The 19,915-nt window shown below is 47.2% G+C and overlaps 3 protein-coding genes across 7 annotated transcripts in view; 1 reads left to right on the top strand and 2 right to left on the bottom strand.

Moving 5' to 3' along the window:
* Positions 1-801: 801 nt before the first annotated feature.
* Positions 802-7,922, bottom strand: MRM2 (mitochondrial rRNA methyltransferase 2). Of its 2 annotated transcripts, none has more exons than XM_037910952.2 (3): positions 7,244-7,922; positions 4,799-5,088; positions 802-1,791 (listed from the first exon to the last, which is right to left on the bottom strand). In XM_037910952.2, exons 1-3 carry the CDS (start codon positions 7,249-7,251, stop codon positions 1,349-1,351), a joined length of 741 nt encoding a protein of 246 aa, XP_037766880.1. In that variant the 5' UTR covers positions 7,252-7,922; the 3' UTR covers positions 802-1,348. The 2 variants fall into 2 exon arrangements, with proteins under 2 accessions (XP_037766880.1, XP_007065444.1); XM_007065382.4 differs by lacking the exon at positions 7,244-7,922 and adding an exon at positions 6,587-7,216.
* On the top strand, positions 7,331-11,614 carry NUDT1 (nudix hydrolase 1). Of its 2 annotated transcripts, none has more exons than XM_037910953.2 (4): positions 7,331-7,480; positions 8,598-8,758; positions 10,466-10,611; positions 11,087-11,614. In XM_037910953.2, the coding sequence occupies exons 2-4, from the start codon at positions 8,607-8,609 to the stop codon at positions 11,257-11,259; spliced, it is 471 nt and encodes a 156-aa protein (XP_037766881.1). In that variant the 5' UTR covers positions 7,331-7,480; positions 8,598-8,606; the 3' UTR covers positions 11,260-11,614. The 2 variants fall into 2 exon arrangements, with proteins under 2 accessions (XP_037766881.1, XP_037766882.1); XM_037910954.2 differs by lacking the exon at positions 7,331-7,480 and adding an exon at positions 7,978-8,014.
* A 624-nt stretch (positions 11,615-12,238) lies between these two features.
* Positions 12,239-19,915, bottom strand: part of SNX8 (sorting nexin 8) — a 29,946-nt gene continuing 22,269 nt past the window's right edge. For all 3 annotated transcript variants that reach the window (XM_037910950.2, XM_043524566.1, XM_043524565.1), the window contains 4 exons: positions 19,360-19,428; positions 18,381-18,530; positions 17,743-17,892; positions 12,239-16,630 (listed from right to left, as the gene is read on the bottom strand). In XM_037910950.2, coding sequence (XP_037766878.2) covers positions 16,517-16,630; positions 17,743-17,892; positions 18,381-18,530; positions 19,360-19,428 — 483 coding nt within the window. In that variant the 3' untranslated portion in view covers positions 12,239-16,516. The remainder of the gene's footprint in view (positions 16,631-17,742; positions 17,893-18,380; positions 18,531-19,359; positions 19,429-19,915) is intronic.

The following is a 19,915-nucleotide window of genomic DNA, read 5'->3' as shown; positions in this document are numbered from 1 at the left end:
GATAAAGAATTCATGAATTCTCACTCCCACGTTCCTTCCTCACTCTTTTTGGTATGCAATTGCACCTTTGCCCCTTCTGCCTAGAAATGATGGATACAAGGCTGAGAAACTCAGCAATTCACACCCCAATCTCCCCTCTCCAGCAGTAGCACTAAGGATGCCCACTGTTAGCTTCAGCCATTCACGCCCTTATTCCACTCTCGCAGGAGGGTGCAGTTTAATCAAACCAAGTATTTAACAGAAATCCAAGGTAAATCACAGTAACTAAAATGTGTACTTTGTAAACCTCTTCACACTGCTAAACTGGGAATCCCAGCTATGCTTCCACTACGCGCACAAGTGACTCTGACCAGCTTTTTCCTGAGGCTGCATGAGAGAGCCTCCAGCACTTTGCTTTCCATGACTTTGGGGCGCAGCAGGCTAGAGCTGTAATTGCAGGGAGAATCCTGCTCAGCCCAGGGCTGGAGCATGCCAAGTGAAAACAAACTCTTTGGGGAATTTAGCTACTAAGCTCTAACAGGACTTGGCTTGAGCATATGCAAAAACTGATTTTTCAGAGGCTTGTAAGCTGGTTAAATGTGGTTGGATTGTCGTGGGGACAACAAAAGGCACATCTATGACAAAAAGGCCACTCCTCCTCCAAGCCCCTGCTCCAAAGCCTAGGCACAACAGACCTTCTCAAAGAATAAGTCACCTGAAGTTTTTAATACAGGTAAAACATGCATTTTTCCTAGCCTCTTTCTTAGAAACAGCTTAACGATTTTGGCTGAAGTTTTCCAGAAAAACTCAGCCTGATGCAGACGTCTGGCATAGAACAGTTCAGCCCATCGGGTTATTTGGCAAAGAGTGCACTAATAAATTGCACTAAGTTTTAGGAAAAATGCAGAGGAAGTAAAACTGACTCCTAGATCCCTTCTCTTCACTCTCATTATGACAACCACTTTACGTTTTGTTCAAAGCATGACTAGAGTCACAGAGTAGCAATTTGAAATAAACGTATAGCTGTAAACGAATCAATAACTAGTGTTTTATTTTTGTTTCCATCCCCCACAGCCAGGTTTTATATCATTTCCAAGAGCTTTCTTCCCAGAGGGGGAGTTAGACTGGATGTCCTTACTTGCCTAGTTAGATTATAAACTCAGTGGGACAACAACCTTGTTTTATTTTGTACCTGTAAAGCATGATGCACACCTATGATGTTATATAAATGACAGATTTCACCAAATTAGGCTTAACCATAAAGCAATTCAATTTCAGAGTCTCAATGTTGGGATTTTTTTTTTAAATACACTTCAAATCAAAGTATCCAGTCAGTGACTGACAACCACTGCAATAAAGGCAGACACAATCAGTGTTTCTGATGTTTCACTCCATCATTGTACAGTTTTGCCAAGTAATAGATCTCTGCTGACTCTTTCCGGCTGGACTGAGGCTTTATAGTTCTCACATCCTGGAAGCGCTCCATTAGTCTGTTCTGGAGAAGATGGGCTTCCGGTCCATCCCAGAATTTACAGAGGATAGTTCCTCTTGGCCGCAAGATGCTTTGGGACAGATCCAAAAGGGTCAAGCACAAGTTAATCAACTTCTGATGATCTAACTCTCGGATCCCTGTGGCATTAGGTGCCATGTCGCTCAAGATAACATCTGCCCTCTCTGTAGGAAGGAGCTCCTGGATCTTCTTAAGCGTGACTGGATCTGTAATATCAGCATTGGAAAGAAAGACTGCTCCTTCCAGAGGGGAAATATGAAGAAGGTCAACTCCAAGGACAAAACCAACAGGGGCATTAGGATCTAGGAAACAAAGAGTTAATGCAAGAATAGAAGATGCAAGACACCTCCCTATCTCCAAATTAATCACTCTTATTACAAGAGCTGCTAACAATACAAGTCATATTCATGAGTTTCCCCAGAGTTCAATATACAAACCTACACCACACATTGACAAAGTGCCGTCTAGTCCCCCTATAACCAGAATGCTCATCTATTATGCTCATCTCACCCTAGTTATTTTTAGCACATTAAAAAAAAATAAAAGCAAGCTTTCTTTAAAGATCGCTACTCCAGAAAGCCTCTTCATCCGTCTCTACCCATCTCTACTGTATCAACAGTAAGGCTATGCTGGAGTCAGCCAATAAGAACAGTACTTTGCCCTGTTATACAGCACCTTACAAACATTAATGAATTAAAACACAACACCTCTAGGAGGTCAATGTTACCACCACGTTTACAGAAAGGGAAATTAAGATACAGAGAAGCTAAGCTTCTTGCCTGAGGTTACCCACTAAGGGATGGTCTCAGAGAAGTGGATTTACTACAGCGATGGTGTATGGGGAGACTTTGGCAAACCAGTAATGTGCCTGAAACCACTATGGCTTATTGCTAAAAGCAGACAAGTCAGCACGCTGTAAATTGGCCAAGTCAGCAGGCTTAGCTTAACCAAGACAGGGCGAGGGGGGGGTGTGTCTTTGGGTACCACGGAGAGGGCAGCTTGACCCAGCGTCCTTCCTGAGAAGAATTGTGTTGAAGTGGCTGATACATGCATTTTAGAAGAGCAGAATGTGCCCCAGGAATGTTTATTGCGGGCCTCAAGGCTGCAAACTCTGGAAAAACCTTCACCTGGTTAATCGATAATCAGAAGGAACCTCTTGCTTGACAATTGAAACTACTTACTTAACAAGTTTTCTTTAAGGGACCTGTCATTCTGTTACTAATGTATAAATAAAGAGGAAAAGTTTGAGGTAGTTGGACTCTTTTTGGGCTCTCCCTCTGGATACATTTTGCAGTCCCCACTGGCAGACGAAAGATTTGGCCACCGGAAGCCTGCCACTCGAAAGTCATACTCAGCTTTGGTAATTATCAAGGGTTGGGGGTGTTTTACTAACGTGTTGCAGACGTGTGTGTAAGTGCTTGAGACTAAGTAAAGTTTAGCTTTAAGTGAAAACACTCGTGTTGTCCTGTTTGTGCCAGCCATCTATTGGTCGGACAGTCGTGTCTCCCCTGATTTATTTCCTGACACCACTTCGCACAGAGTAAAAGTTACCAAGAGCTTTGGGTTGAAAGAACCCCAGGTAACAATGGAACAACCTCTTACATCACTGTAGTAAGTATCTACAGTACAGCATGTTGCTAGTGTAGACATATCCTAAGCTAGTGGCAGAGATGGGGACAGACCCCCTCTTCCCCTATGCCCAGCCCTTTCCTTTAGCCTTAGATAATATCCCATAGAGTAGCTCAATTTAAGAGCTTTAGCCACTTCTGCAATACATGAGCCATCTCCTTCTGGGTATTCACAACACATTTTTTGGTGGCCTCACAATATGGCCACCAACTCTTGCTGGTGGCCGCTCTGACAGTTTTTCGTAATACACTTAATTAAGTTTAGGAAAAACAAATAAATACACACAGATACGCATAGGCACGGACTCCATGGCTGCTCCAGCCCTGGAGCAGCCACGGAAAAAAATTAGTGGGTGCTTAGCACCGATTGGCAGCCAAGCTCCCCCACAGCACCTCCAGCCCGCCTGCATGCAGCCCCACTGATCAACTCCTCCCACTCCCTCCCAGCGCCTCCCAACCACCACGATCAGCTGTTCCACTGCGTGCAGGAAGCGCTGGGAGGGAGGGGAGGAACAGGGATGGGGCATGCTCAGGGGAGGAGGCAGGAAGAGGTGGGGTGGTGGCGGAGCAGAGGCGGGACAGGGATGAGGTCTTGGGGTAAGGGATGGAGTGGGGACGGGCCTGGGGGCAGAGCAGGGGCAGGACAGGGCCTTGGAGTGGAGTGGGGTCGAGACCAGGGGCAGAGCAGGGGCTTGGGAGAAGATGTGAAGGGGGGGGCAGGCCTGGGGCAGAAGGGGAGTCGAGCACCCCCCGGGGTAAAGAGAAAATTGGCATATACATGTCCAAATCATTGTAATTTATGTAGGATTTTTTTTGCAAACTCAATAATAAAAATAATGTACAGCTGTCTCTATTCTTTAGTGGACCTAAACATAACAGAAACACAAATAAAGGTGCTTTGCACATTCTTGTCTTTTTTTGTTGTTTCTTTCGCTTTTTTGGTAGCTATTTTTTTTTTTTTTAAGACTCCCTAGATATTAAGTCTGTGAAAAGTAATATTAACAAACATACAAATATCACTTTTCACAGCAGACTTACTCAGCCCCAGCAAGCCCTGGATGGGGAGGTGGGTTTGTAAGCAGAGGGGGCCAAGGCAGAGGGGTAATGGGGGAGGTAGTGGGGGCCAGGGTGATGGGGGGGTTAACTCAGGGCTAGAGCCCACCACCACCTGGCCAGGTAATGAAGCTCAAAGCCCCGTGGCTGGAGCCTGCTACCTGCCACCCCAATGCTGAAGCCTGACCCCACTACTCCCGGGAAGGTGGGGAACTCACTGGAGACACAAAAGCTGGAGGAGGCACCCAGGGGGGAGCAGGGCCCAACAACTGCTGGCAGTCCCGGTAGAGGGGCCGCTGCTTTACCCACCCCTGCTACAGCCATCACTGCCCAGGAGGCTGCGGTCGCAAGAAAAGCCCAGGTGGCCGCATTTGAGAAATGCTGGGTACTCCCTAAAGATGGCTTCTCCACTCCAGAGGAATTGCTCCTCTTTATTACCAGCATGGTTACAAAAAGCCCCGCATACTTTAAACTTTATACAGCTAGTAATGACTGTGCTGAATGTAAGCACACACCCACATTCAGCTTTCTTCAGCCCAGCTAAATCTATTAGTAGAAGACACTCCTCACAGACTGCAGGTTGAGTCAGCATTGTCTAGTTCTTTGAGTGCTAAGTATGTGCACTCACCAGTGCCCAAAGCATTGACTCGCTGTACAGCAACCTGACTCCAAGCTCCAGGAGCTGCCCCGCAGTCTATCACAGAGAGCCCTGGACGAAGAATCTTATGTTTGTCATCTATCTCCAGCAGTTTGAAAGCACTCCGGCAACGATAATTATGCTGTTTTGTTGCCCTCACAAATGGATCCTTAAGATGCCGCTCCAGCCAGCGATGCTCTGCCCCGGTTTTGCTCTTTAGATATCCTGCAGCAGTGTGGAACCTTTGGCACTGAAGAGAAGCGCTCACCAACCTCTGATAACTATAAAAAAGAAAGGTAAGTTAATCTGTTTCTGCATAACCACTGTGCACTTGACAACCATATGTCTCTAAAGTAACAGACTCCAATTCTAATCTCATTCCTTTCAATATATCAATAAGCTCGTCTACAGATGGGACTCCTGAAATTTACTGGCTCATTTTAGAGACTATTGGGCACCTGCAGTTAACAATTATAATTATTTATTATTTGTATTGTAGTAGTATCCAAGAGTTTCAATTATAGACCAAAAAGAAAAGGAGTACTTGTGGCACCTTAGAGACTAACAAATTTATTTAGTCTCTAATTTGTTAGTCTCTAAGGTGCCACATGTCCTCCTTTTCTTTTTGCAAATACAGACTAACACGGCTGTTACTCTGAAACCTGTAATTATAGACCAGGATCCTATTCTGCATCAGCACTGTACAAACACAGAACAAAAGAATGGTCCGTGCCCACAAAGAGCTCAGCATTTACAGTGAGATTTTCGTATCCTAAAAACAGTATCAACATTATCCAGTCCTCGAAACAACTTGCAAGATAGATATTATTGAATACCGTGACCATCTCACAGCAATCCGGTGGCTTATGTGAGGCTAGATGGTTCTTTTTGGTCCAGTCTTTAGGGAATAGGTGTTCACTTTGCAACACACACCATCACTGTTAGCCCACTGGGCCCCTTTGTTGGCAGTGGCAAAGGCACCAAGAAACAAATGAATCTGGATGCCCCTCTTTCTCCTAAAAGTAGTTCTTTAAACATAGTGAAAGGACACCATGTTATAGCTGTTCTGTGGATAGAGAGAGGCATTCAGTCACCAGAGCTGTCATTAAGGAACCTCACCCCAACACTAAATTCACTAAGAAAAAAAGGTTAGTTAACATTACTCCTCCAAAATTCCCATTTTCCCACTAATAGATTTAGTCTAAATTCTCCTTCATCTTTCCCAATAACAGCTGTTTTATAAACACTGATTCATAGATTTGAAGGCCAGAAGGGACCACCTATTATGATTACCTAATCTCACCTCCTGCGAGACCATAGAATTTCACCCAGTAATTCCAACCCTTATCTTGTGTCTGAGCTACAGCATGTTTTTAGAAAGCTATTCCATCTTGTTTTAAATCTTCAAGTGGTGGAGAATCTACCACATCCCTCTATAAGTTGTTCTAATGATTAAATCACCCTCACTATTACAAGTTATATGTACCAAGAGAAATCTGCATGTGACATAAGGACCCAGAGACAGGGTAACAATCCAATCCACTATTTGTAAGCTCTTTCTGATTTTTGATTGGGTAACCCCCCATATAAGTGATGCTTTTGAGACAATCACAAAGGCCAATATCAGTTTTGGGCCCTTGTAGCACTGGCATGTTGTATCACGTTATTCAGGGGCCATGACCCATTGTCACATGATATGCAGTTATGCTGCAAAGGAATATATCAGCTCAACATTACAGTGTCAGACTCATGCGGTAGAATTTCAATCCCAGAACATACCGATTGTCCCCATTTGGGACAGTCATAATTGTTTCAACATACAATAGTTAATCCTCTGCATCTCTTTCTTTTTCTTTCCGTTCCAGTGATTTCAAACTGAGTTCATTTGAGTGAGCTCAACAATGATTCCCCCCCCACTTTTTTTTCTCCCCAACTGTCCCCATTTCTAGATTTCAAATATTAACAAGTCTGAAGTTTTTCCTTCAAAGCAACAAAAGTGGCACCCCTGCCCTATGCGATGCGACAGGCCTTGGGGAAAGGGGGTTTGCGCGCACACAGATCCTCCAGGCCCAAAGAGGGGCTCAGTGGGACAGGCGAAGAACCGAACAAGGGATATGGAATGGAGTCTTATCCCAGCCCTGGGGAGTCACACCCCGCCCCCTGCAATGCGCCACGGTGACGGGGAGCACCCTGTGAGCAGCAGCAGAGACCCCCCCCCCCACCTTAAACCCCGCTCTCCAGGGGACGGTACCGTGGCTAGTCACAAGCGTCTCCCGACCAGGCCGTCACTGGGTTCAGACTCGCCCCGCTGCACCCCCTGCCCGCCCGCCGGCCGCGGGAATAACAGAGCGACCAAACCGCGCAGGGACCCCAGGGCGGAGCTCCCCGACCCCTCCCCGCGGGGAGCAGCACCCCAGCCCCGCGCCGCCCCCTCACCGGCTCATGGCTCCGGCCCACAGCCCCGCCCGGCTCCCAGGGTCTCTTCTGAGGCCTCCCCGCCTGAAACACGCTCCGCGCCGCGGGTTCCGGCTCCGCGCAGCGCCGGGGAGGGGAGAAAGCGGCTTTCCGGCTCCTGCTTCCAGTCGGGCCGTTTTCAACGGAGCAACCGGCGGCGCAGGGGTGGTGCACGTGGGGCTGCCAGGCCGGGTTCGTCGGGGGGCCGGAGCGGGACAGGTGAGTGATGGAGTGGAGCGGGCTGGGGGCGGCTAGGTTACTGATGTGGGGCGGGACAGGCTGGGCCGGGCCAGGTGAGTGATGGGGCGGAGCGGGCTGGGGGCAGCTAGGTTACTGATGTGGGGCGGGACAGGCTGGGCCGGGCCAGGTGAGTGATGGGGCGGAGCGGGCTGGGGGCAGCTAGGTTACTGATGTGGGGCGGGACAGGCTGGGCCGGGTGAGTGATGGGGGTCGGAGCGGGCTGGGGGCGGCTAGGTTACTGATGTGGGGCGGGACAGGCTGGGCCGGGCCAGGTGAGTGATGGGGCGGAGCGGGCTGGGGGCAGCTAGGTTACTGATGTGGGGCGGGACAGGCTGGGCCGGGTGAGTGATGGGGGTCGGAGCGGGCTGGGGGCGGCTAGGTTACTGATGTGGGGCGGGACAGGCTGGGCCGGGCCAGGTGAGTGATGGGGCGGAGCGGGCTGGGGGCAGCTAGGTTACTGATGTGGGGCGGGACAGGCTGGGCCGGGTTCGTCGGGGGCCCGGAGCGGGACAGGTGAGTGATGGGGGTCGGAGCGGGCTGGGGGCGGCTAGGTTACTGATGTGGGGCGGGACAGGCTGGGCCGGGACAGGTGAGTGAGGGGGGTCGGAGCGGGCTGGGGGCGGCTAGGTTACTGATGTGGGGCGGGACAGGCTGGGCCGGGCCAGGTGAGTGATGGGGGCGGGCTGGGCCGGGTGAGTGATGCGGGGCGGGGCCAGGTGAGTGATGGAGCGGAGCGGGCTGGGGGCGGCTAGGGCAGTGATGGGCTGGGCGCTGAAGGGGGGTGATTGGATTTAATCAGCAATTTCCGGGGCTAAGTAAGGGACAGGACGGGGCACAGCAGCACGATCCCCTGGCTATTGTCTCTTCCCCTCTGCATGCAGTCTGTGTACATAGGTGCTGGAAATATGGGGGTGCCTGGCTTGAAGTGGTTTCCATCATACACAGGGTTTATAGTGTGGGCTAATGGCTCTCAGCACCCCCATGATACAAATTGTTCCAGCACCCCTGCCTGTGTGTGTCCCATGCACTGCGGGCACAGTTTCTGATCACACTCTCCCAGGAGTCCCCGGCTCAGACCCATCTCCCCTTTGCACAGACAGGGGCGATGTTCACAAGCAAGCTCTTCACCCTGGTGCTGGTGGTGGAGCCCCAGCGGGTGCTGCTGGGCATGAAGAAACGTGGATTCGGGGCTGGGCGCTGGAACGGATTTGGGGGCAAAGTGCAGGCAGGCGAGACCATAGAGCAGGCAGCCCACAGGTGAGATGGGTACACGTGCGCTGTGGGGGTGTGGGAGGCAAGACCACATCGTATGCATCCGATGAAGTGGGCTGTAGCCCACGAAAGCTTATGCTCTAATAAATTTGCTAGTCTCTAAGGTGCCACAAGTACTCCTGTTGTTTTTGCGGATACAGACTAACACAGCTGATACTCTAAAATCAACCAGAAGAGGCAGGCAGACTGGGTGACCCCTCTCCCTGAGCTATTCAAACTGTCATTTGGACAGTCATCTCCAAGTCAGGTGTGTAACACGGGAGTATCACCAGCCTCCAGCATTTAGAAACCATGAGTCAGCCTCTCTTTTAAAAAAATCATGAGATTGTTTTAAATCATAATTTTTAAAGCCAAAACACTGGGGTTTTTTATTTGCCGTCTGGGTTTTGAATCTTTTGGGTTCACGTTTTTCAAGCTTTTATCTTCAGTGTTGAGGGCTGGAAACTTTCTTTGAAAAATGAAAGCTGAAGCTTTAAGAAAAACATCAAATATCAGGAGACTTGTGATAAAATGACAAGAGCTGATCAGGTGATTCCTCCCCACCCCCCCACTTACATAATTTATTACAAAAGCCTCAGCCCAATTAAATATTACGTGGCCGTTCTGTAGTGCCTTTTGTGGGAAGATCACTGAGCGCTTTGTAAACTAATTAAGTATGGCAGGTTGATAATCACTTCACCCATGACTGAAAATGCCTTGAGCTGTAAGTAGCACCTATTGCAATAGTCTCTATGCACTACACAACAGGTGAGGACATGACTGATGAATAGTGTGCTAAACAATGTAATTTCATGAGTTGTAATTTGGCTAGGATACCAAATTAATATCTATCTATTTTACTAAAAGTGCCAGACCCTCTCTGGTAAACCTGTTTTAAGTTTCATCCAAAAGATATGGCCGTGTTGCAGGATTGTTTCAGTAAGGGCTCAAAGGAAGAATGCCAGCTGCTGAGTCACCAATACTGACTTCCTGCAGCACTTGGGTCTCTCTCCAATTATTGATTGAACCAGCCCACTCCTATTTATTTTATGGACTCTGTTGGGATTGCAGCAGAAGGTGACATGGCAGATGACAGCTGAATTAATAATTTCATATAAAAATTAATGTCCGCTTCATATAGAAGAGTTCTTCTGACATAAGCCTATGTCTCCCAACCTCCTGGCCCTTTCACAAATGCCTGAATTTTCCTTCGGATTGGCAGGGAGTTTGGCATTGCTCCAGTAAATCTCTGGGTATGCTACAAGCCAGTTTTGCTTGTTCCTGGGTATTCCAAAGCTCCCTTCTGCATAAAGTAGTTTACTTTGCAGAGAACTGGCCTCTCACAGAGCTTCTTTGGCTGCATTTTATATAACAGCCTTTTAGGTAAGTTACTGCCAGTGTATGGAAGGAGGGAGAGAGATGAGCCTCCTATCTTGGTTTGTTAGGCTCTTGCTACTGCTGAAAATATGGAGGATGGGATGCTTTGAATAATTCAGCATTTAATAATAAGTATTTGAAAAGTTCTCAAAGCACTGCACACACTAAGCCTCACACCAGCACTGAGGTTCTAGTTACTAGAACAACGTGTTTGTGCAAAAGATGCAGGATGACTCCCTGCCTTCACCCTAGAGTGGTGCGTATGCAGACGTTAACTGCTGAGTGTGTGTTTCCCCACTGCTCGCTCTCATGCAAAGATATCTGTCCCTCTTGCAGAGAGCTGCTGGAAGAGAGCGGATTGACCGCAGACAACTTGCAGAAGATGGGTCAGATCACCTTTGAGTTTGTAGGTAACCCTGAGCTCATGGAAGTCCACATCTTCCGGACGGACAGCTTTCATGGAGAGCCAACAGAAAGTGATGGTAGGAGTATGGGGCAAGTGGCAGCACAAAGAAGATTTGTTTGCCCCTATTTCCCAATACTTAAAAGCATATGCGGAGAAGGGGTGATGCTGGTCCCATGCTCACGTAGGCCTCTGTGATGCACATTGAATTTGTCTTCCCCACACACACACACACGCCCTCAATATTAGTTTTGGACTCTCAGCCCTCATTCTCTTGGCCAGAAGCATCCTGCCAGGGTTTACTAGAAAGGGGGTGGTGGTTGAGTAGGGCTATGTTCTCTGAGCAACATTAGCAGCCTATTGCCTCCCAGAGTCCTGCTTCTTCCTCTGGACAATTTCCCCCTACAGTCCCTCCAAAACGAAGCCAGCTAGCTGTGCAGGCCTATGAATCATAGTTGTTGGAAGTGCTTTCCTTCCCTCCTAGGACCCCCAGCATTAAAACAAAACAGCAGTGAAATAAGTTTACCCAAACCTCTTTATTCTTCCTATTTTAGAAATGTGCCCACAGTGGTTTCAGCTGGATCAGGTGCCTTTCAGTCACATGTGGCCAGATGATGTCTACTGGTATCCCCTACTGCTCCAAAAGAAGCTGTTCCTGGGCTATTTTAAGTTCCAGGGGCTAGACACTATCCTGGAGTACACGCTGAGACAGGTGGAGGAGGTATAAGAGGAAACAGCAGCATTCCACCCTCATCAAATACATCATTACCCATATTGGGGCAGGCCCCAACTATTAGACATGAACCTGCCATAGCAGTGGCCACTGTATGCAATGCTCTCCTTTCTCAGCAGAGGAGACTTATCTACTGGATGGGTGGAGGAGAAAAAGTGGCTTTTCTCCTGAGGGAGAACAAAAGACAGCAGTTCTTGTGCTGGTGCAGTTCCAAGGTGTGGAGTGTTTCACTTATGGTTTGGGTAATGACTCCCATAATTCAATGGTATCCCTTTCTCCTCTAACGGTTAGCTCAATAATCTGTTCCTTTTCAGATGGCCCTGTTTTACATTAAAAATACTAAAATGAAGATAGCATTCATGGTCTGATTCATGTTCCAGGGAAGTGACAAGATGATTTCTGAAAGGCCCTTACAAGTAGTCCAGAAGCGGAGACCTGGCCCCAAGCAGCACAGAGACTGGAGCGTAAGAGTTAACTTTCTTCACAGGCTACAGCACTGGAACTAGCATTCCCCTTAATTCTCTTTCCCCCCTCATGCCACAAAGTGGGACAGTGTGTTGCTTCCTGTTATTCAGGGCCAGCTGAGGCTGGAGCATTTGGGGGAGGCTGGGCATGGAACCGTGCATGGCTCTAGTTCTTTTCCTCTCAAAGCAGCAGGAGGTTGTGGCAACAGGTAAAATAAAGCAATGGGGTTGCATAGCATTGCTTAGGCGCTGCCCAGTTTCTCATTTCTCTTAACCATTTAAACAGTGAATGAATAGTTAAGGTTATTAACTGTCCCTCCAGCTCAGCTTTTCATGCAGACAAGTGAAAATGTGCTATAAAGCTCAGAACCTTCAGCAGGGGCTTTCTAATAGGTTTCACCCCAAGACAGCAGCAGGTGAGCTGTACAGGGCTTGGGTCTGCTCCCAACTCAGCATGCAGGGCAATGAGTTTGATCAGTCCATACCAGAAATAATAAAGCCACTCAATGTCTTACACAAGGTTTTTTTTTTTGTCTTACAAATACATATTTTTTAAACACAGTTGGAGATAGAATCTTGGAATGTAATATAATCTGTAAACATTTCCAGTCTATCAGCTGTAGTAATAGTTTTCTAATTCCTGCAGTTTGATAAAGTGCTTCATACATAAGACTATTTGAGCAAAGCAAAGATACAGGATTTTCCCAAGCAGGTAAAATTCACATCCTCCAACCAAGCCTGCCTCTTCCTATCTCCGTCCAGCTGCTCTGAATAGTCTGTACTAGTCAAAGTGCCATTCCTCATGCACGTGGCAAGCCTTGTGCCCCTGCCATTCATTCTGTATTACAAACACTATTACCTCTGCTGCTATTGCAGAGACCAGTATTTTGAATTCTGTCCTCACCTGAGCTGCTGCTGCATCTTTCAGTAAAGTCACAGTCTTGAATTTGTGCAGCTAGCCTGTTACAAATTCAGCAGTGACTTCCATGGGTGATCAAAAAGGAAGAGCAGATGGAGCAGAGACAAGAGGAGAACAAGGCACTGTTTAAACATAGTGATCCCATCAGCAAGTCACAGGTGTGGGGGGGAGTGATATTTTGGAAAGTTTCCCCATCTGTAAACCCTTCTGTGCGGCTGGTCAGAGTGGGCACCGCATGTTGTCCCCTTCCGATTAGAAACAGTGGTGGCAATAGGAAAGGCAGGCTACATGGCTGTTTAGGTCGAAAGGAGACCAATTTCTGTACTAAAGAGTCAGGTTCTCCTCACTGGCTTCGTACTCATCTACAGACCCGGCTTCTTCAAGACATTCTGGTGCAGACACTCTTGCACTGAAAATTGTAAGTCTGGATGCCTTATCTACAAAGTCACATCGCAAATGGGTGGAAGCCCCATGAGGTCAATATGTGCAGAGAAAGCTTCCATTCAGAAAGGCACATTAACTCTTTGGTGCTAGAGCTCACAGCGGCAGCAGGCACACCCTAACTGGCATGCCCTGTTGAACTCATTTCCTGTTGTGCTCAACATTAATTCAAAACCAATTCCAGTCATCGGAGAAAATTTGGCAAGTTAATGCCCTACCAGCTCTGGTATTGGGAACTGCTTATTTAATGCATTATGTTTTGTTTTCACTATTTCTCTTTGTTAGTCTGAACACAGCATGGACGATAACAGCACCATGGAAGCAACTGGTTCTGCTTCCTCTACATTGCATATGGGGCACACAGAGAACTGAAGTCAGTTTGACTTTTCTACCTTTCACTCTTCCACAGTAGAGAAGTTGTAATAGACGCTGTCTCTGCGAACTGCATTGACCCCTAAACTAAGAGGAGAATACAAGTGCAGAAGCCCCTTCTCTGCTGCTGGAAGTAGTCGTGCCACCACCATTTGGACTTCAGACCAGAATGGCTAAGTCTGTAAAAATAGGTTTGCAAGTTAAAGCTTGTATGAACCACAGTGTGAAGGGAAGATGCTCCACAGAGAGAGCAGTAACTAGGGCAATCCCCCAGGATGTGGCATTGGCTATATCAGGTATACGAACGCTAGGCGCTCATTCTCTCTTGAAAGCTGCCCAAAACTTAGCAGAAGTTGTTGAATAACAACTGCAGTCCTCAGTGAAGCAGGGTATGTTCATCCCTGTCTTCATTCAGGGGCTAGGACAAGGCGACTGCACGAATAGGTGTATTCTCACTCCGAGCCGCTCCAATGAAACATTTCTTTTTAAGATAGGTTAAGTCTGCGACAGATATAAATCTGATTATCCTACTGAATTCCACAGGCAGAGCCTGTAAGGGCTGCTGCTTAAAGAAGAGTAATGAGCAGTTATCCCTTGGACCGCTAAATATTTAATATTAGCCTTAAGAGCTTTTAGAAATAGCTGTTACACTTTCAGGCTTTTTATAACTGTGAAAAGGGCAGGGTTTCTTTCTACTAGAGCCAACTCTTTGCTATTCTGACAATCAGCCTCTATCAGACAACTGATAGAGGCAATGCGGCTCCCCATTTGATTACACGGGAGATCCAAACTTTTCCAAGACAATGTACAGTATTTTCTTATTTTGATTATTTGTTTAACAGCAGACAAACTACTCTTCAATTATCAGACGAATAAAAAGATTTATGCTGGGGGCGGGAAGCTAGGGTTGACCCCAACCAGGCAACACATCTTTAAAAGTATTGATCCTGTCTGCACTAGTGTTTAAAAACACAGTAAAATTTAATGTAAGCTAACATAAAGTAACCTATCTTCCTCGTCTAAACAAGGTCAAATGGAGAAATTTTTCCTGTCTGCCACTCAAGATGGTGGTTTATTATTACACTATACATACATTTATGGTCTTAGCAATTTGTCTTAGTTTGTGAATAGAATCTCTTCTGTATTCCTTGGTATTCTCTTCCAAAGCGACACTGGCACCTGTCTCAGGCTCTTGCAAAGCACGGTAGATTAGTTGCAAGGGAAACATTTTGAGCAAGCGTTAGAAAGAGTTAGCACTTAAGCTGCTAACACGCAACAAGCAATGCATTCTATGTAGGACCTGTTTTTACATTCACCCCAGCTCCCTCTAGCCGCAGCACCAAGAAATCGACATACACCGGGCATGTTCACACTGCATTAAGAGAGTGTGGCTGCAGTTCACATATCTAGTTTAATCAAGCTAGCTTGTGTGTGAGGAGGAGCGAAGCAAGAGCAGCAAGGGTTTCAGCATGGGCTAGTCATCCAAGTAATTACCCGGGTTCTGGACACATTTGTACAGTCAGCACTGAATTGTGTGCTGCCAGGGCTTCACTGCTCCCAGCAGCTGAGCTAGCTAGAGTATAGTGAGCTTGGCTATGCCTACACATGGTGTAGTCACATCTGATGATTGCAGTGTAGACACACCCAGTGTCCTATGTAGGACAATCTAGTGTAGCCCCTGTCCCACAGTGGCGGTTTCTCAAAAATGGAAGGCCCCTGCCTGTCCCAGACACCAGACCACTGATTAGCTTAGCGACGTAGGTCAAGTAACTTTCGTTATTTCAATCATAGTTCCTCTTGCAGCAGAAACTAAACACTATATATACGAATCAGAATTCTAGGGTTAGAGAAGTTGAATATACTCCCCCTTAATGGACAAGTTACCTAGACTAGGGAAATAATTATGGTCCAAATTTGACAGCTCATTCTTCCTAGTTAGTGTGTTTCCTTTTCACTCACTTAAAGCTTGTTGCCTCCTTCACCTCAAGGCGTTTGCCTTCATCTTCAAGAGAAGATGATCATGGTGGTGCTGCCAGAAAAGAGCGGCAGCATCACCATGATAAATACTGACTCTTGCTGATGAACTGAACATTTTCAGTCCTGTCCTGGTTATGTAACAATTGATAGTAGATCAGAGGGAACATCAGCCTTAGCCAATTTGGGCTTTTACAGGCAGCCGTCCTCTGAGGATACCAGCGGGTAACACAGACACCCAGGAGTGAAGACTCCAGCTCTTCCCAGGAAAGTTAATCACCCCAGAGCTGTCCGGCTTCAACAGTATGAAAAGTTATCCCTTTCTAAGGGGTGTATCATCGTTTCAATCAGCTATTTTCTATGCATGTGGCAGGCAGACTCCCATAAGAAATGCTGTTCAGCAAGGTAATCTTTGGCCACACATTACTACTTATGAGCAAATATGCCCTGTGCTTTCCTGTGACACAGGTTCAACTCCCACACTGGGAAACATCACAACCAGCACTGACCCACCCAGCAGAGCTAGAGAGCCACCCAGAAGCTTTCCCCTGTTTTGCATGTGGATCTAGCAATATGAAATCAAACACCTAACCAATGAACCTGGGGAGAAAGGGAGGCTAGCCTTCAGCTCTCCTTACCCACATATGCCTCTAGTTTGGGCCCCAAGCTTAAATAGCAAGGAATGCTTTGGACATCCTGTGAGTCTCAGCACTGTAGACATTGGCCAGTATATGTGTAGATAGCTGTAAGAGGGTAGTTAGTATGAGCGGCATGGGACTTCAGCAACAGCTGAACTGCGGCACGTGATGTACCAAGCCACTTCCAGTCCTTAGGCAGAGGACCTCTGGGGCAAAGAATCTCAGTCGTGCCCCAAGTCTTCTTCAAAATAAAGAACAAAAATCAAGAGATTGTCTTTCTCTCTGTATGTGCTTCTGTTTCCAGTCTGTCCATAAGTCAGAGAGCAGCTCAAAGCAGCAGTATAAAAATAGCTGTTCGGAGAATTCCTTTTAATATCTGGAGATAGAGGTCACACCCCTCTCTGGACTGCACTTCGACTTGGTCAGTGTCAGATCTCAGAGCGTTAATTGGAAAAGAAGTTGTCCTCTGGGGGTGACAACGGTGGTGTTGGCATGTTGTGGGGTCCCACAAACAGGCAGCTCAACTTTGGCTTCAGTTCATTCCAAACTTTACTCATCTGGAGGAAAGAAAGCAAAACAGCTTGGTGGGTCATCACCTTGTCACACAGCACACTCAGAAGTCTGAGTTCTTGGCAGCACTAAGCTGTGTTGGAGGTTGGTCAAAAGCCAATGCATTTGCAGAAATGTTATATGGAAAACCACTAAGTCTAAAGCACCCCTCCATCAAACTGGTGCTTTAATGCAGCTCTCTGAAGATCCTGTCATCCTTACCAAAATAGGTAGACAGGGAAGAGACAGAGTTTTGAAGGCTTGGTTAGAGCCCTCCACTTAAACTGTCTCCCCTAACAAACACTTCCATGAAGCAATGCATGGAAAGAAGTCTGAACCTAGGAAATGCTGAATGATTTATATAAACACATAACAAGGCAACCTGTTAGGTCAGGGGTGGGCAAACTTTTTGGCCTGAGGGCCACATCTGGGTATGGAAATTGTATGGCAGGCCATGAACAAAGAGCTGTGACCACAACGTTTTTTTTTTTTTTAAATCAGAAAATACACACTGCGCCAGGACGTAGCCACAGGTGGGCCTGGGTGGGCCATGGCCCACACACTTATCATCTAGGGCAGGTCCACCCCATCACTTGCCCCACTCCACCAACCGGTTCTCCAGCCGGGGAGCAGGGTCAGGGGCTTGCCCCGCTCCCCCTACCCGCCCACACTCCTGCTGGGGAGCAGGATCAGGGCGCCGGAGCAGAGCAAGCCGCAAACTCCGCTCTTTGGCCAGAGCGGGACAATGGAGCTCCAGGGACGGATTAAAAGCTCTCATGGGCCAGATGCAGCCCACGGGCCATAGTTTGCCCACCCCTGTGTTAGGTCCTTTTTCTTGCTATATAATTTCTGTTTAACACGAAGCAAAAAAGCAAATCCATCTAGCAAATATACAGCATCTGCAACTGAATAACCAGCATTCCACAGATGATTCTCTCAGACAGCTCCAAAGCTAAAGTCACCCTGGGGAGTGCGGGGACTGGAAACACACACACACACACGGTTTATCAGCGCCACCTTCCCAAGCAGAGCCCCACTCTTTGAGAAAGAGGGAAAAACAAACAGCTCAAATACATATTTTCAACTGGAGGAAGGGAGGCACGTTGACTGAAGAACTTACCTCTTTATGGCCCTGGATCTGGGAGTTGACAAAAGCTCCCAAGATGTGGGAAGTGAGAGGCAGGTAGATATGGATTAGCTGTGTCTCCTGGTGCAGGCAGTACAAAGAAAAGTAATTCCGCAGCTCCATGGTCATGATGGCATTCTCTTGCTGAGAGACAAAAAACCCAGTTAACCTCACTGTCCAGAAGGGAGGTGCACGGGGGGCTGGAAGAAATGCATCATCCTCAGTGTGCACTCACACCAGCAGAGCACAAGTTCTCCTCTCTACCCTGTAACTCAAGCACTTGCTAAAAATCAGAAATGCAGTCCTGTGCCCATTTTGCTTGACAGCAACTGGAGAGGTCACATAACAAGCACTTTCCACCATGCAGATTGTGCATTTCTGCACTTCCTACAGGCAGCTATATTGGACCACCTTGTTTTTGATGCCAAACACCAGCAGTAAGTGTTCAGTAGAACAAAGACACTTTCCTTGCAGCACAGCAATTAATTTGTATAAGACTAAGATCTATGGGTGACCCTTTCTGCCTCTTCCAAAAACACGGATAAGCCACATTATGGCAGTATTAGGAAGAGGTTTCCATCCAATACACATGCAACCCATCACTCCCACACACACAGAAACATCTGCCCTACCTCCACAATTCGTGACTCCAGCTGTTCCACGGACTCTGGCTCTTTGTTCTGCACAGTGGCACTCATCATCTGCTTCTTCATCATGCTGTACTTGTGCAAAGCTCGCTGGTGTTTGTGCAGTACTCCCTTCTCATGCCTCTCACACAGATCCTTCAGGACAAAGGAAAACAACTGATACTGACCCCATACCAGAGCCTAGACACAGGAAAGTGAGCCATGGGAGAGGGTGGGGAGAAGAAAATGTGCACATCTGGGAGATACACAGCCGAGGGCATGTAAGGTGTCCCATGCAATTTCTAAACTCTGGACTATTTCAAATAAAGCCTTTTAAGATGAGAACCAGAACTGCTCTGAGCCAAAACAGAGGATACAGCAGGTGATCTGAAGCTGCATCTCTGTCAATGTGCCTTGAACTTTACCAACACCAAACTTACTATCTGCATATCCCTTTTCAATATTAAGCATTACTAATTAACCTCTTGTTAGCTTGCAGTGCCCTGCTATTTCAATCCTGGACTGGGCCCTCTTCAGGAAGGCTGCCAACTGTGTTGAACTGCATTTAGATGCTTTCTGCAGGGTGTCCATGAAGGAGTAGGCCGAGATTGTATAACTCATTTCAGTTGTAACTGAACTAATGTCTTCACATGTAAAAGGCTGGTCTACTAAATTCATTCTCTTTTCCTGCCCCCAAAATAGCTGACTTATGAAAAAGATTAGCTGATTCCCACAAGTGAAGCAGATGGATATCTTCAACTCCTTGCAAGGTTTGGTGTCCACAAAACTTAATGAGCCAAGAGCAGATCCGTAACACTTCAGAGCTAGCCAAGGGGGAGAATCACTCCCCTCACTCTACATGATGCCAGTTTGCCTCTGAACTGACTGTCCAGCTAGTTTTCCATTCACTTGGCGTTACACCCTCTAAAAAGCACAAAACTGTTCTCAACAACTTTCTCACTGGCAGAGAAACAGCAGCACTCACTTTATAGGACTGAAGTAAATCCAGGAAAAGGTTCAGCTTCTCCACCACATCACTCTCTTCCTGTTTTCCCTAGAAAACAAGAGACAAGTACATTTCATATAAGCCTGGCAAGAGCACACTTCACAGCTCCTCAAACCCAGCCAGTATGTTGACGCCTCCACTGTAATCTCCAGGGCACACCAGCCATTACATAGCTACATCAAGCAGCTATCACAATGGGATTGGAGATTTTAGGCTTGGACACTAGGATGAACACAGAACTAATTGGAACAGGAAGGGCATTTGGATTGCCTGATCACTGCAACAAGAGGTTGGCATCATGAGTCCTCTGAAGTTTTCCATGCAGCTCTGTCTGGAACCCCTGCACTCACAGAATCCACCAGGATTTAATCTGCCCTCCTTAAGACACACCTATTCCAGGTGACCTATAAACACCAGCACTTCCTCCTTAGAAGACTTAATGAAACAGAAAGCAGAGCTGACAAGACACAAGCTAAACTTCAGCACTTGCTTGTTTGTTTCTTATGTCCCATCTCCCTTCCTGTGTCCGTGTTAT

This window comes from Chelonia mydas, chromosome 10 (genome assembly GCF_015237465.2).
Source record: "Chelonia mydas isolate rCheMyd1 chromosome 10, rCheMyd1.pri.v2, whole genome shotgun sequence".
Taxonomy (NCBI): Eukaryota; Metazoa; Chordata; order Testudines; family Cheloniidae; genus Chelonia; species Chelonia mydas.
Note: the sequence above shows the minus strand (reverse complement) of the source record. Positions and strands in the feature narration are given on the sequence as shown.